The 15142-nt window shown below is 40.1% G+C and overlaps 1 protein-coding gene across 3 annotated transcripts in view; it reads right to left on the reverse strand.

Annotated features, from left to right (window-relative positions):
• doc2b (double C2-like domains, beta) overlaps nucleotides 1-15142 on the reverse strand; it is a 150076-nt gene that overhangs the window by 114614 nt on the left and 20320 nt on the right. For all 3 annotated transcript variants that reach the window (XM_012821957.3, XM_031571520.2, XM_031571521.2), the window contains exon 6: nucleotides 2936-3101. In XM_012821957.3, coding sequence (XP_012677411.2) covers nucleotides 2936-3101 — 166 coding nt within the window. The remainder of the gene's footprint in view (nucleotides 1-2935; nucleotides 3102-15142) is intronic.

The raw sequence follows: 15142 nt of genomic DNA on the forward strand, positions 1-15142 counted from the left end.
ATAATTCTCATAACACTCACAAAGCTTCTGGTAAACCAGCCCATTTTGACAAGGACTGGGTTAGACTGGCTTATCCCATGATCTGGAGGAATGCTTGAATCTCATGTTCTGTCAGGTGTGAAAGCCTGTTTACATCAAAGCTCTGCTGAGCTGGTAAAAAAAAAAGCTGCTTGTTACTGGGTGTTTTAAAATGAAGCACTCACACTTCTGGTTTGTGTGGAAATGAAGCATCAGCAGAGGTGAGGCCTGAGGTAAAAGCATGACAGCTGTGTTTTCATTGGCACCTTATCGAGTTTAGATGTTTTCAGTTCTTTCCTCTAGTGTGTTCAAAGTGATCAATTCTGAGACAGAACTGAAGGAGCTGGAGAGGCTCTCGGCGTATGATGACCTCTTGTTCAGCAAAGGTAGATCTTAACTTTCCTTGATTAAGCATTTACGCATGTGGTACTTCAAGAGTACTTCAATTTAATTTATTTCATAAAAAAATTAGGACATTTCCATGAAGACTGGAAGATTTTCAGAAGGTTTTCTTCTTTTGTAGCTCACACTACCAGATTAAATATATTGGCGACAAATATTTTATGTTTGCATTCTTTGGTTATCAAACAAGTGGTTATCAAACAACCACTGTTGGTTGTTTGGTTATCAAACAAAAAGAAAAAACAAGGAAATATAGGCTATCAAGTCACTAGCAAGGTATATCAAGCAAATAATCTGTGGCCTGTGGCCTAATGCAAATTTATAGAGACAGAGTACTACAAGAAATAGCAGAACACAACTATGTACCTTAGACTGAAGATATACTGTACTTAACATCCAATTTGAGTCGCATGCAACAATATCAGGTCCTTTCATTAAATATTCAAAGTTATGACTTAAATGGACAGCCGGGAAAGATCATAAACCAGGGCGACTGAGGAAAATACTGTCCATAATCACAAGATGTTTACGACTGTTTAGATCATTTAGATGGACATAAGTACACGACACAGGGCACAAGGAAGCGATTTGCTTTCCATATGTTTGTTTTCAGATATGCAGTCTGTGCACACACAGGGGAATAGCCTTTCAAGACATATCACCATTAAGCATAAAAGAAACAAGGAAAAGAAAACAGAATTCAAATCTGTGTCCCGGCAAGGGGTCAGGACGTGGCTGGTGCGTGGAGTGATCTCTTAAATCTAGGAATATGGAAAAAGGTCTCTCATGAAACTGCAAGTTGTAACTTTTGATTAACATCTCTCGGTTTTTCAAGGATTTCTACCCTCTTCAGTTCCAATGCAAGGGACCTTCTGCTCTACCGCAGCTACTGCCCTGCCGCTAAAGGCAAATAAGTCAGTAATGCAAAATGTTGCAACACAAGGACAAGGAAGTGTTTCTTGCACTCTGAATAGTGTAAAATGAACTGTTAAGTTAATTGCTAGGTTTCTGAACAGCAGTTCAAATCTTTGTGGGTTTGTGTGATGGTACAAATTAGGGCTTTCGACACAGAAGAGTATGGTTCAAATGCCTGTTTTAAAGTCAAATATAAAGTAATTCTGAGAAGTACTGCTGCAACAGTTAAAGGTATCCAGTGTCATGTGTTGCACTTCCTTGTGTGGTTGCACTGGTTCGCATTGACGTTATTTATCGACGGCTATGAAGTATCTATTTACTGAGTTCCAAATGCACGCCTGGATAATTGCCATAATGGCTGATTTGGTTTCCTGCTTGTGACTAACCAGTTGATAACAGTTCCCAAATACAAATGCGTTGAGTTTGCTGGAGACATCCCAGTCAAGAGAAACAATACCACAAGGTAAACCTTATTCAACTTTTTGTGCCAAAAGGGCTTTACTAGAAACAAATAACAAGCATTGAACATTAGTGACGGATATGTGCTGACTTATGGTGTGTTTTTATAATGATGACAACATTCACAACATCTCACAGATAAAAAACAAACACCATTGAAATGCTATTATCTTTCCTGAAGGCCTAAAATAATTGATCTTAAAACAAGAAAACATGAAGCGCCTAAAGTGCCCGATTGGCAATATTTATAGCTAACCGGCAGAGCCTGGTAATTTCAGGTTCTAACTCCGGTCCTACGCCCTTGTTATGTGCTTTCATATATAGAAGACAGGGAGGCCAAAACGATGTCGCTAGTGACACGCTAATCAGACTCACGCTTCGGCTCTTTATTTTTAATTATCTACCCAGAGTGAAATCCAAAGGCTGTTCTTCATTACAGCCTTAAGACTGAGGCTGCTGCTGCTGAATAATATCTTTCGTGTTTATTACACGGTATCAGTATCCCAGGAAACGGTTTCCATTTTTGATTTTATAACGCTACTACTGCGTGTACCTTATTAGAGCTGCTCGGCAGCATCAGAATGTTCCTTTCCACGCCAATAAAATGTACTGTGGCATGAAGAGGCTTCAAGCAGAGGGTTTTCAACTGTGTCATTCTCGCTGTAGGATTACGCTCTGACGTCAAGTCCAAACATTGTGTATTACGCATTGCTTTTTTTCAAAAAAGTTAAGTGGATATGTGAACTTTGTGTTATTTCAAGAGATCCTTTCGGCTACAGTATCAGAAGCAAAGCAACAATAAAAGGGGAGTGATATAACTGAAAGCATTAAGTTCACGTATATATCACAGACACATATCATATATCAGCATACACATGATTACATGATTACATAAAAGGTGCTGAAAGTGAGAAAATGGTTCACTAATGGCGCACAATAATTGTACTCAGTGTCTGTGCGCCTTGTGCCAGGACGAGCATCATTGTTTTACCATTAAGGTTCCTAAGTTTGTGTTCGTTTATAATATAAATATCTGTCAAAAAACACAGGTTACAACTTTAAAAAAAAAAAAAAAAACTCACACACACACACTGTACACACAAATCTTGAAACGTTCAACAATTGTAGTTTCTCAGCTCACCTTTGCTTTGTGCCCATTTGTAGGTAAAGTTGACTGGCAAACTCCTGGCTATCTTGGGGTCGCTCCTCTCCTCCGTTGACATCCTGCTCTCGATGGCTCGCTCCTTCATGGGCCGCACATGCTTCGGCAGGGCTTTGTAGAACCAGGCCCCCGAGCGTTTCCACACCTCAGAGAAACACAGGAACACACGATGAGACTGCGTGGAAGTAATGATTCATCACTTCTCCATAATAACCGGGAGTATATGATGATATTATGATAAGTCTGGGTGGATTTTTTTTTTTTTTTCATGAAAGGCGTTCACTTCATATAAGAAATAGAGAATATCAGAGGACTTTGTGTATTATGGCCTTGACTGATGTCCCTGCAGCCATTTAGGATGGCTGGCCTACATGGCCTTGACCATGTGGATTTTTATGATGTTTTCCTGTGATGTGTTTTGATTTCCATCTCGCTAGCCAGCCTAACAACATTGCACTCCTGAGGAAAACAACCGCAGCTTAAATGACCAACATAATGTTGCTGTTGTGAGCGGGGGGTATAACTGTGTGCTTGGGAACTCGTTTTCCACAGATAACATCTCATGCTGCTTAGCCAGGTTAATGTGCTGTATACAACAATCTGCAGCCATTTTCATAAATCAAATCTTCATTTCATATTCATTACGTCTCGGAAAAGCATTCCTGTAGGTAACTGGTAGAGCAGGGTGCTAACAACACCTAGGTCATGGGTTCGATTCCAAGAACATATACTTACTAATAAAATATACATACCAACCCACCCTGTGAAGTACTTTGCAGAGAAGGCTCTATTAAACAAACAAACTCAACATGTAAAGGCAAAGCCGTACAAGACAGTGAGGCCTGGTCATCCCTGGGTGTAAGAACTTGGCCATCATGCCAGACTAGGAGGGTGCCACCAGGAATTACCCTGGGCTCTCCAATGGGTACTGATGGACAGCAGACCAAAATGTCAGATCTGATAGCAGCTGTTCCGCAGTTGGCAGGGGACACCTTCCAGCTGTCAGCCATCGCAGCTGCCCATGCCTCATGGCCACAGTCTCAAGGAGCTCTACGACTGCTGAAGCTCACTTCAAGTATTATTCTAGAGTCAATACTGTAATCGTGATTAGAACAATAATTAATAATTTGGGGCAATAAACAATATTGCATTATTTAAAAAGTTTAATTTATATAAAGTGATTGACTATTGAAAAATTGTTCTAATTATGCTTAGTCATTAGTCAATTACATTTATATTTGTTATGTGTCAGGCATAAATGGACAGACCATAAATATAACGGCTGATAAAAATCTTGATTAAAAGCAGACCAAAAAGCAGACCAAAATGACCAATGCTACATCATGCTGTTTTCACAATCAGAAAGGAATAACAACAGTGCCACTGTTTAGTCTTCTTGCTTCTTTCATATATTATACTGGTTTACATACAACATTACAAATATTGCTCTTCTATAAACCTCACCTCAGATTACCAGACATCAACAACAACAACATCGTTCAATGTCTTAGCTTAATGAATCATGACAGGATACCTACAGATATACAGACAGATCCAAACTGAGCAGTCTGACAACTATGCCATCCACATTAATGACTCATATGGAACTCGACAGAGGACCCACAGAACACCCATGCTTAAATCAGAAACATATACATTTCTCTCTGCTACTCAGTCTCCATAATAGAAGATGTCAGGACCTAGCCCACTGAACTGATGACACACAGAACGCTACAATATGCCCCACTGAATATTGATCATGACACCCCCCGCCCTCCCGCCCACTCACTCACTCTTGCCGAGACCTTAAATGAAGATGCAATATAAGATGAAGGGATGGGATAACCCTTACCTGACAGAGCCGCTCACTGAATATCACTCGCACATTACTATCTCAGTCACTGTGCCCTTTTAAAAATGATAATGCCATTCCAGTGCAGAACCATTTGGATTCCCATTATGGAATTACCATACAGGATGGGGTATAATGGTGTGGAAACGTAAAGGCTTCCCAGACTAGAAAGAAACTGGGCCAAACTGAGGTAGCAGTAATTTAATTTGTAATACACTGTGGAGAAAGAGAGAGAGCTTACACAGAGCTTTTTTAAACTGACCATATACCATCAAAATTAATTTGAAGACAAAACTAAATGGCTGTAAAAACATATTTCAAAAAGTGGTGATTTTTTTCTGCATACTGTTGCTTTAACTTTCTTTATTATTAAAAAAAAAAATCAGGTGCTGAAGACCGCAAGGGCAGCTTTCCATGCATTTATTTATCACGAGGAACTTGGACGTGTGGAAAGCTGTCATGCAGTGGGCTCAGTATTATTCATGTCCTGCCTTTTGGAGTTTGGGAGCTGTCACTGCTGACACTGCTTTTCACAAGTGTGGACTATAAATGATTATCACAGGGGGACTGGGGGACTCATTGGAGTGTCACCTGAAGGACATTAGAAGAGTAGGAAATGAGCAGCATGTTTAACACCACGACCCCGCCCAAACACACACACACACACACACACACACACACACGCACGCACGCACGCACGCACGCACGCACGCACGCGCGCAGAAGATCTGATACAAAAATGGGCTACCAGTGAATTGAATTTGTCATCCCTTTGTTCTTTAAGTGATTATTCAGAGACCTTGTCAAGAATGCTACCTCTCCACCTGGACAGAGACATAACCACTTAATGTGTAAAACCACATACCGTGTAAATAGCTCATGCTAATAAATGAATCATATAGCCAGAGACTAGATTCAGATGGATTACTGGTGTGTTTCAATAGGACACACATGGTGCTGCACAGGAAATCTCAATGCCGGGGGGAAAAGCGCATAAACAACCTGGGAAATGGAACACACTGTGGAATTCCAATATTCAGAAAACCCCCAATAATCACGACATAGGTGCAGATCTTGACCCACGTATTTTGCAATTCTACAGCACAATGTCCATTATTAAATCAAACATTCTCCTGACATTAGCCAAAATCCCTTCTCTAAATCAGACTATATATTCACATGTTCTGACACAGGAAAGCGATTCTTTTTTAAATGCTTAGGGACACAGATATTGAACAGTCAAGCGTAGGAATCCTCTTTGCCAAAACATTTCCTATGCACTGTAATTATTCATGCACATTTAAAGACATGAAACAGCAGGCCATGGAGGGAATACAAACTGAGGGGACCTTTCCCTCCACCAGCAACTTGCATTCTGTCAGCGCTGAGGAACATATCCCCCACGGAAGGCCACTCAATCATGTCATGTCTAGTTTATGGGAGTGTTAAACTCTGGTCGAGGCACCCTCGGACTTCCAGTAAATGCCTCAAATCTGGTGACTGAGAAGGTCGAGGGAAACAAATAACATTGTCATCATGTTTGTCGTACAACTAAATGATCATATTTCCAAGGCGGACATGATCATTGTCGTCGAGGCTGACAGAGCACCTCTGCCACTCGCTCAACCAAAAAAGTGAAACGGAAGGTAAGGACCAGAGATGATCACTCAGAATCCCGACAACCTGACAACAAGCCTGTCAAAAGCCACCCAATAAACAAATTGAAAATGATAACATCCCACATTCTAATAAGAATTATCGAGAGTTATCGATAAGGTCTTTAGCAGACTTACAAAAAAATTAGGTAAAAAACTGTAAAAACAAGAAAATTAAGCAATAAGCATAATTCAATTTATAAAAATATACTAAGCATAATTTGAAAGTAAAACCATCAATTAGTACTATTATAATACTACTACTACTACTACTACTACTACTACTACTACAACAACTACTACTGATAATGATAATAACAACAACAATAATAATAATCATAGCATTATTCAGTGCCTGTAATCGATCTGCCTACCGTGTGGTGCTGGAGTGGGCACTCAAAGCAAAAGCCTGCTTCGCACAATTAAGTTGAAGCCAAAGGCTGGAGATTTTACTAGGCACACTTAACGATCGAATTCGGTCCAGTATTAAGTTAGAGCGCTAAAACCAGCAACTGCAAAACCGCTATACAATGGAATCATAGAAGGCCAGCATCTGCGTCAAAGTAAACCACTAGTTTTGACAACATGGAAAGGATCCCTATAGAGATACACCTGCGTCTGTTTACCTCATTAACTATAAATAAACTGTAGAAAATAAATAAAGTTTAAAGTTTTAATATAAGAAATATTGTGAAGTTTTGTACTCCCTCAGAGATAGATCATTTTCAAAAACGGTTAAACTTTGCTTTTGATACGTACTTCTTGGAGGAAAATTAACGTCAAACACAAAACAACCAAGTATACTCAGCATACACCATAAACCATCATACTCATTCTCAAAGACATGGGTTTCTTTAGTCACTCAGTGTATTATTGGATAAATCTGCTACATCCAATAAAATGTTCTGATTTTTCAACAAGGAGACTATTTCTCCATACCTTCATTTACATGTATTGTACCAGCAGGCTCAGTGACTTTGAGGATTTCAAAATAATGTAAGCATAGAGCAGGGAGGATCGATAGATTTTTGTAACACGCAAGTCTTTTAACACTTTAGATCTTGAACTTAATTTGCTTTGATCTGGGTAAGTCATGTAGCGTATTGTACACAATCATTTGAGACTGTCAACTCGTTTTATTACTCATAAAGCCTTCTGTGTGCTGTATGGCCAGGTGTTCCAGATGACATAACTATAATAATCAGTGTAAGGGCTATATAATGGGTCCTTTGCCAGGCAAGGGTAAGCGATCCTCTGCTGCTGTTCACACTTCTTGTGGAAATGCATCTTTAGTTGAAGTCAAGTTTTCCTCAAACAAATTAACTAATTAGTCAAACGCTGTTTAAAAAGGTGAGTTTACCAAGGCAGCTGCTGGAACAGACAGCACTAGTTAGGTCATTCCATCTCCGTGGTACCACGAACGAAAAGAGTCTTGACTGTGAGCTTTTGCTGCTGAGAGAAAGTAAGGCACATACAAAAGAAACTCACTGAAGGAGCGAAGTGTATGGAAGGGGAAATAGGCTGGTGCTGATCCATTGGCTATCCTATAGGTGAGAGTGAGAAGTTTACATTTAATTCTAGTAGCCACAGGGAGCAGTGCAGGGCGGTAATGTCAAGGGACTTGCAAACAAATGAATACCTTCAGTATATGGGAAAAAGTGTCTGTGAAATTTGCATAAGAAAAACACTCCTAACAAAGCAACCGATTGACTAATACATGGCAAGTTTTTGAGAATAGAAGAAGAAATGCTTTGCTACATAAGGCCTGATCAATTTGTCAAATTCTACCCATGAAATTCTTAGCCTGTATGGCAAATCTCACTGTCCTCTCTTTATCTTTTCCTCATGTTCATTGTTCATTGCCACAGTATACTATTACAACCAGATACTTCGCTGTACTCCACTCAACCTTTGCAAGAAGGACATGTTCATTACTCCACCAAGCACCACCTCACAATCCAGCTCCGGTGATATTCACGTAGGCATGTCAGAAACCTTGAGCTAAGGATTGACGACAAACAACGTGAACAGAAACACACCAGGACCTCCAGCTAACCTGGCTGAATGCCAAGGGACAAAGCTTGTAGAATTCAGTTGGATCCTTAACATTGACCTTGTGTTCAGACTCTCACATCACTGCTACTGATGAAGGCTGAGTGAGCAACCCTCTGCTCTCTGCTGGGTTTAATTATCCTTCCGTGGCCTTCCGGTGGAATATTGGTCGTCCACTTAGGCAGGCCCTGCAGTGAGGCGATACTCTTCTTCTCACTGATGCCAGAACGTATTGGATATGCTCCAGCTTGTCCGGTCTGGGGTGCACCAAGAACCCTTAACCTACAAGTGGAAAGTAAGTCATGGAAGATGGTGCCTTGTAATGCCCTTCTTGTGGGTTCCCATGTGTGATAATTGAGGTTTTCCCCAAGAGTGGAAAAACTCCAAAATGTCCACAGTATTAGCCCTGGCCCTGCACAACAGTAGTTCCTATTTCACTCTATACAGAGGGTCATACAAGGTTTTACTGAGGGCTTGTAGGTTATTTTTTGTGTTTTACACCTTATGAGTGGTTAGTTGAGATAAAAAAATATTTTTACTGTGTGTAAGTTTAAAAGATATACTCTTTCCTGAGGTCTTATGACTGCAACATGCATTTTGGTGCATACACCAATTCCTTATTCCAATGAGGAACATGAGGAACATATTAGCAGGACCATGGGGACCTCCCTTAGGCAGACATAAGTGACAATGTAACATACCTTACCATAAGAAGACAGTAGGATGTATATAGTTAATTGTGAAATCCCCCTTGAGTAATGTTGCACGGTGTACCGGTACTAGAAAGGTACCGCGGTACCATTACGTTAAAAGCGATACGATTTTGCATATGTTTAGTACCGATACTTCGTTAAAAAAGCACGCAATCAGAGAGCACTCACTGTTCCGCTCCCTGACAGGCTGCCTGCACGCATTGACTGCAAGGGCAGGGCTGCCCATCTCTCACACATGCAACAGGCAACTCACTCACAGCAAGTGATCTCAGGGGAGACATGGCCTCATGTACAGGAGCTGTCGCCGACCGTCCTCGGCTTGTAGAAAGAAAATATGCCAGAAGTGAGATCTGGAAATACTTCGGGTACGAAGCAGACACCGAAGGAAAACCCATTGACATACACAGACCCGTCTGTAAAACCTGCTTCAAATCCAATCAGGCAAAGGGAGAAAACACGTCGAATATGGCTAAGCACCTATCATACAGACACCCCGAACTTTTCAGAGAGTTCAAAGTAAATGTGATTATAACCATGAACACCCCCAAGCTCACCCATATACAGCCTAACACGAGTAGCCTTCTAGGTTGACCAGACGTCCTCTTTTACCCAGACACATTTAGGTCTCGAAAAGAGGACATGTCCGGGTAAAAGAGGACATCTGCTTTGTCTTGTACTTGCTTGATGTTTGACTGTGTAATGAAAGTTGTTGACTTGCTAGTTTGTCATAAACAAAGTAAGCCGATTTCAACAGGTTTGGCGAAGTTTAGCCGCTAGCAAGACATCTCGTTAGCGATGTTAGCAAGTTATAGCTTGTTATAACACGCTTGGACATTGATGCTAGTATTAAGATTTTTTTTCTTTTCTCTCTGATGCTAGTATTAAGTGCTCTCGCGCCGGCTTCTTTGTAATGTTATTGTGATAGCTATGTTGGCTAGGTTTCCTAACACAGTTGTCAAGCTAGCCACCATAGGCTATCACAATAACATTACAAAGAGGCCGACGCGAGATCACTTAATACTAGCATCAATGTCCAAGCGTGTTATAACAAGCTTGCTAACATTGCTAACGAAATGTCTTGCTAGCGGCTAAACTTAGTGAAACCTGTCAAAATGTGCTTACTTAGTTTATGACAAACTAGCAAGTCAACAACTTTCCCAACAGTCAAACATCAAGCAAGTGCAACACAATTTTTTGAGTTATTGTTTCTGTTCGTGTGTAAATAGTTTGTAAAGTGTGTAAATAGTTCAGTTGTAATAAGTGCATAAACAAGTGCAATAGTTGCAAGTTGTGTGAATATTCAGAATTCAAAATTCTACCAGACAGACAGGCTGCCTCATTGTTCGCCATAGTGTAATGGCATGGTGTGTATTGGTGCAAAGGTATGTGGTGGCATGTTTTTCAATAAAGGGGAGAAATTGCCCTTTAATTATGTGTATCTTTAATGTACCCAACCCACATAGCTTTAGGTTTTTTCCCACCTCAAACACACATTATATTATTATTATATTATTATTCATACTTATGGAAATAACTATGTAGTCATATAGTCAAGATACAGACTAAAGGTCTACATAGCCATGTATAATCAATGCTATGCTGTCACCATGTAATTTTCATTAATTATTTGCTGTGGGCTAATACTTGAATGAATGAATGCCATTTGTAAAGTGTTCAAAAAGCTGGGCAGGAACAAGCTGGTAAAAAGAGAACCTTACAGATGTTTTATTCATTACTAGCATAGATAAATACACCAGTATCTTATCGTATTTGTGGTATCGTATCGTATTTGTAGTATTGTATCGTATTTGTGGTATAGTATCGTAAGTATCGGGTATCGTGATATTTTGGCAGGTATAGTATCGAAGTCATAATTTTGGTATTGTGACAACCCTACCCTTGAGTCATCACTCTGTCCTAGTCTTGATAGAAACCAGCCAAAACTAGTTTGGTCAAATGTCTATTAACCACGTGTCTTTCACTGAAATAATGGGACTATATGTCACATCTGACATGAGTTTAGTTTGTAATAAGAAGGGGCCTTGCCCCACAGAACTTTGGATTTGTTTCTTGACCCTTCTGGTGCCATGAATAAAGCTACAGTCTCACACCTGTGTTGCCTAAAAGTTTTTTTTACCAAAGACTGACCTGCTTTAAACCACATAAGCAACAGACAAGTTCAACCATCAAATTTCCTTATATGATTTACAATCATTGATGTAGGGAAAACATATGCTTCTTTGATCTGAAGATCCTGGTAGTCCCATCAAAATATCATAAGATTCCTTCTCATCCCATCTAGGAGCACCACTCTTACGCCCCAACACGCCTGTCCAAAGATAAGAGATTTTTTTGTCATCCAAGCTGACGCTGAAGATGCTATGTAATTAATCACCCCGTCCAAGTCTGGTGATGACTGATGATGCCCAGCTGACATGCAGGAGCTGAGTTACTGCAGTCTACAAATGTGCCTTAGTGTTGCTGCAGGCTCATGTAGATCTGCTCGGCACAGCACCATGGCCCACATATTACAGCACACAGGTAAAAAAACACCACTTGGTCCTCATGCTCATCCAAAACCAGACGTCTTCCCCAAACAAGCCTCTCTTAGACTCATTCTTCAGCCTTCTGCTCAGATTCATGTCCTTGGTCCTGTTTGAGGTTTTTAGCAGAGGAACACACATGCCATTAGGTCATGTTGTTCTCTCTCTCTCTCTCTCTCCTCAATGCTACTGTCAACATGCGAGTGGCACTCAGCTGCATAGTCACTGCATAATACATAGCTTTGGTAAGACACATCTCAAACACAATAACAAGATATGTGTGTGGATATATGTGTTTGTTATCATCATGCTCAAACAGTCTTCTATGTCCACAGTTATTTTGAGACCGTGAATCATCAGGAACCTGAGTGGATGACTTTTCGTTGCTCTGTGTCAAAAATGTCTCATGTTGTTAAAGCTGTGACTGGAATCTTACGCTGGCTAATGCTAGCGGAAGTTTGTAAAAATGAGATTATTGCTTGTACCATCTTTAAATGAATGGGGCAATGTCTGCAACTTTGCAGGATGGTCAGACATTTTCATTAACATTTGATATGGTGCCATGACTGTGTGATGTACTGTTCTGTAAAAGCTTCACTGTCAACGCCTTGACCTTTAGGTGTAAACAAGGAAATGCTCTCAACAAAGTGTTTGAGTGTGTGTGTGTGTGTGTTGGAAAGAGTTATTATAGTTTTGAAATTTGTATTTGTTTGTATTTTTATTTAGCCTTTCAGTTTGGATTTTGATTTTAGTTTTAGTTATTTTTACGAGTGCATAAGTAGTTTTATCTTCATTTTGAGGAATTGCCTACTTTTAGTTTTGATTCAGTTTTAGTTTTTCAGGTATTATGAGGAAAGCCTTGATTTCTAGAAGCTGAAAAAGGCAGCAAGAAAGAATGACATCAAATATGATTTATTTCATTCATTCATTCTAGGTCCTTTTTATTAGTCTCTCATGAAGTCAAACAGAACAGGGCAAAGAGGTATAGCAACCACAGTGCAAATCAAGGGGGGGAAGGAAAACGGAGCTGATATTACATTTTTGGAAACTGACATTTTTATCTTTATGTCAGTTCACAAAATTATTTTTTCACTGCTAGTTTTAGTGTAAGTCTTAGATTTCAATGACTATAACAACCCTGTTGGGTGTTTGGAGGACCATTTCATGTGGCAATAAACAATATTGACATAAATATCCTGTTCAATCAAGACAGAGCTTACCAAGATAGGTCTGCCTTCCAATGCCACAAGTGATCTCTGTAAACTCGTTAACTCTGTACAATGTTTTGCCCCTCATTCATCAGGGGCTATTATCTTCATGTAAACAATTGCCATTGCTCAAACCCTTGATAATGTCAACTATAACATTGTCAATACATCAGTGGTGGAGAGACTCATTACAATTGTGAATTCACACAGCCTTCCTTCACTCTGTCATCTGAAGCTAAGTGTCTATTTCCCTTTCACTTCTTAACAGATCTGGGAGGTGCTCACTGAAAGGCAAATCACAGCCCACAATTTCCTCTCGGCATTTTAATTAGCACAATGATAACATCCCCTAATTTGCATGGCAGAGCCAGTGTTTCGTGAAATGAGTTTTGTGGATGGCATGCACCACCACAGGCCACCAGATCCAGCATTGTGCTCTACGCACTCAGAGAGCAAGCAGGAAGGACTCCATTAGCAGCCTCTGTTCTAGAAAAAGGTGTCTGGACAAACGTAAAGCTCGGGCTGAGGCTAAGGGCCACTGAGGGCTAGACAAAAGATAATTGCAGGAGGATAATAGGTGAAGATTGATCAGCTAGTACATGAACTAGCGCTATTTCCAAGAGGTCTTGGGAAGAGGCTTGTCGATGTAAGAGTGAGGTGGCCTTTCGCAGCACCCCTTTACATCCAGTAGTGTCAGGTCTTCCCATTTTCAGTGAGCTCTGTTATTTTACCAAGTCTACCAGGAATTCACTCAAAATGATTCTTTCATTTCAGTAATTTAGTTTTCAAGGCAGAGAAATAGAGGGCCACATGACTCCCATGTGAAGCACACAGGGGTAATTACAGCATTAATTCTACCCTCCCACATCATTACAGCAAAGCACAGTAACATTCAGCATCATCAATGGTAGTAGTAATTCCCTTTTCACAAGATGAGTTGTTAAAAGTTGAAAAAAAGTAAATCACACTTCAATAAAGCATAACTTTAATCAAACCCAAATATATCTGTTTCAATGTCTGCTACTCTGCTGTTATGGGCAAAGCAGAATTAATAAATCTAGTGGAGCTGCATCACATAATAAAGCCTAACAGTCACTTTGCTACAGGATGCAACCAAATGAAAAGCAGAGAATGAAAAGAATAGGAAGTGGTGAATGATCGTTGAATGTGGAGTCTGAATGCAGCAGAGGTTGCCTCGAGTCCATTAAAATGCATTTATGGGATACAGCAGGGACCAAGACTGGGGTGAAAGCCTTTTTTATGATAATAACACCAATTGATCTTTTCCTTCTTTAGCATATCACAACTAGAGATGCATTTCTGCAAGAAAATAAAAAGTGTGACAATAGCAGAAGAGGATCACTAAACACTTGCCTAGCAAATGACAAATTATCCAGCCCTAACGCTGATTTATTATAATTTTATACAACAGTTAGATCCGGTCGGACTATTTATTAATTTCTGATTGGACAAGAGGCATTCCATGATTGAGGATATCCTGGAACAACCTCACTCGACTCTTCACCGCTAGTAATCACTCCGTGTTTGACTTTAACTGTTGAATTGTACTGTCACCACCACTCCAGTCTTTCAAAGCAAAAGAGCAGAGTGGCAGGCAGAGATTTTAAAACATTACATTTGACAGTTTTTTGAGTGAGGAAAGGGAGCAAATGGAGTAGGGAGAATGTACAATTTAACATGAAATGTGAAGACAGGTGAGTGTACAAATAGCCTTTCTGACTGAACTTGGCTGTGGAGTGACAGTATTCGTTGCTTGGCAAATGGAACAATTTTTGGGGGCCAAAAATAAATAGACCAAAACAGTACATTGAGAGGACCCCAACTAATTGACCCCAACTAATTGAGAGTAAAGAATGTCGATGATGACTTCAATGTCAATGTGATTGACTCTGCTGGAGCAATAAGTATAGATGAAGGTGCAGACAGGTCTCACTGTTCTGAATATTTTATTAGATGTAGCAGATTTATCCAAACCCAAGAAACCCACGTCTTTGAGAAGGAGTCTGATGGTTTCTGAAATCCTGTTACGGATCTAATGGGGTTTATTTTAACGGGGGACGAGTGCGGGCATGAGACCACAATATCATCGACATTAACGTAGACATTAACATTGTTCTCGTAGACATTAACGTACCTTATCAT

This window comes from Clupea harengus, chromosome 8, assembly GCF_900700415.2.
Source record: "Clupea harengus chromosome 8, Ch_v2.0.2, whole genome shotgun sequence".
NCBI classification, from domain to species: domain Eukaryota; kingdom Metazoa; phylum Chordata; class Actinopteri; order Clupeiformes; family Clupeidae; genus Clupea; species Clupea harengus.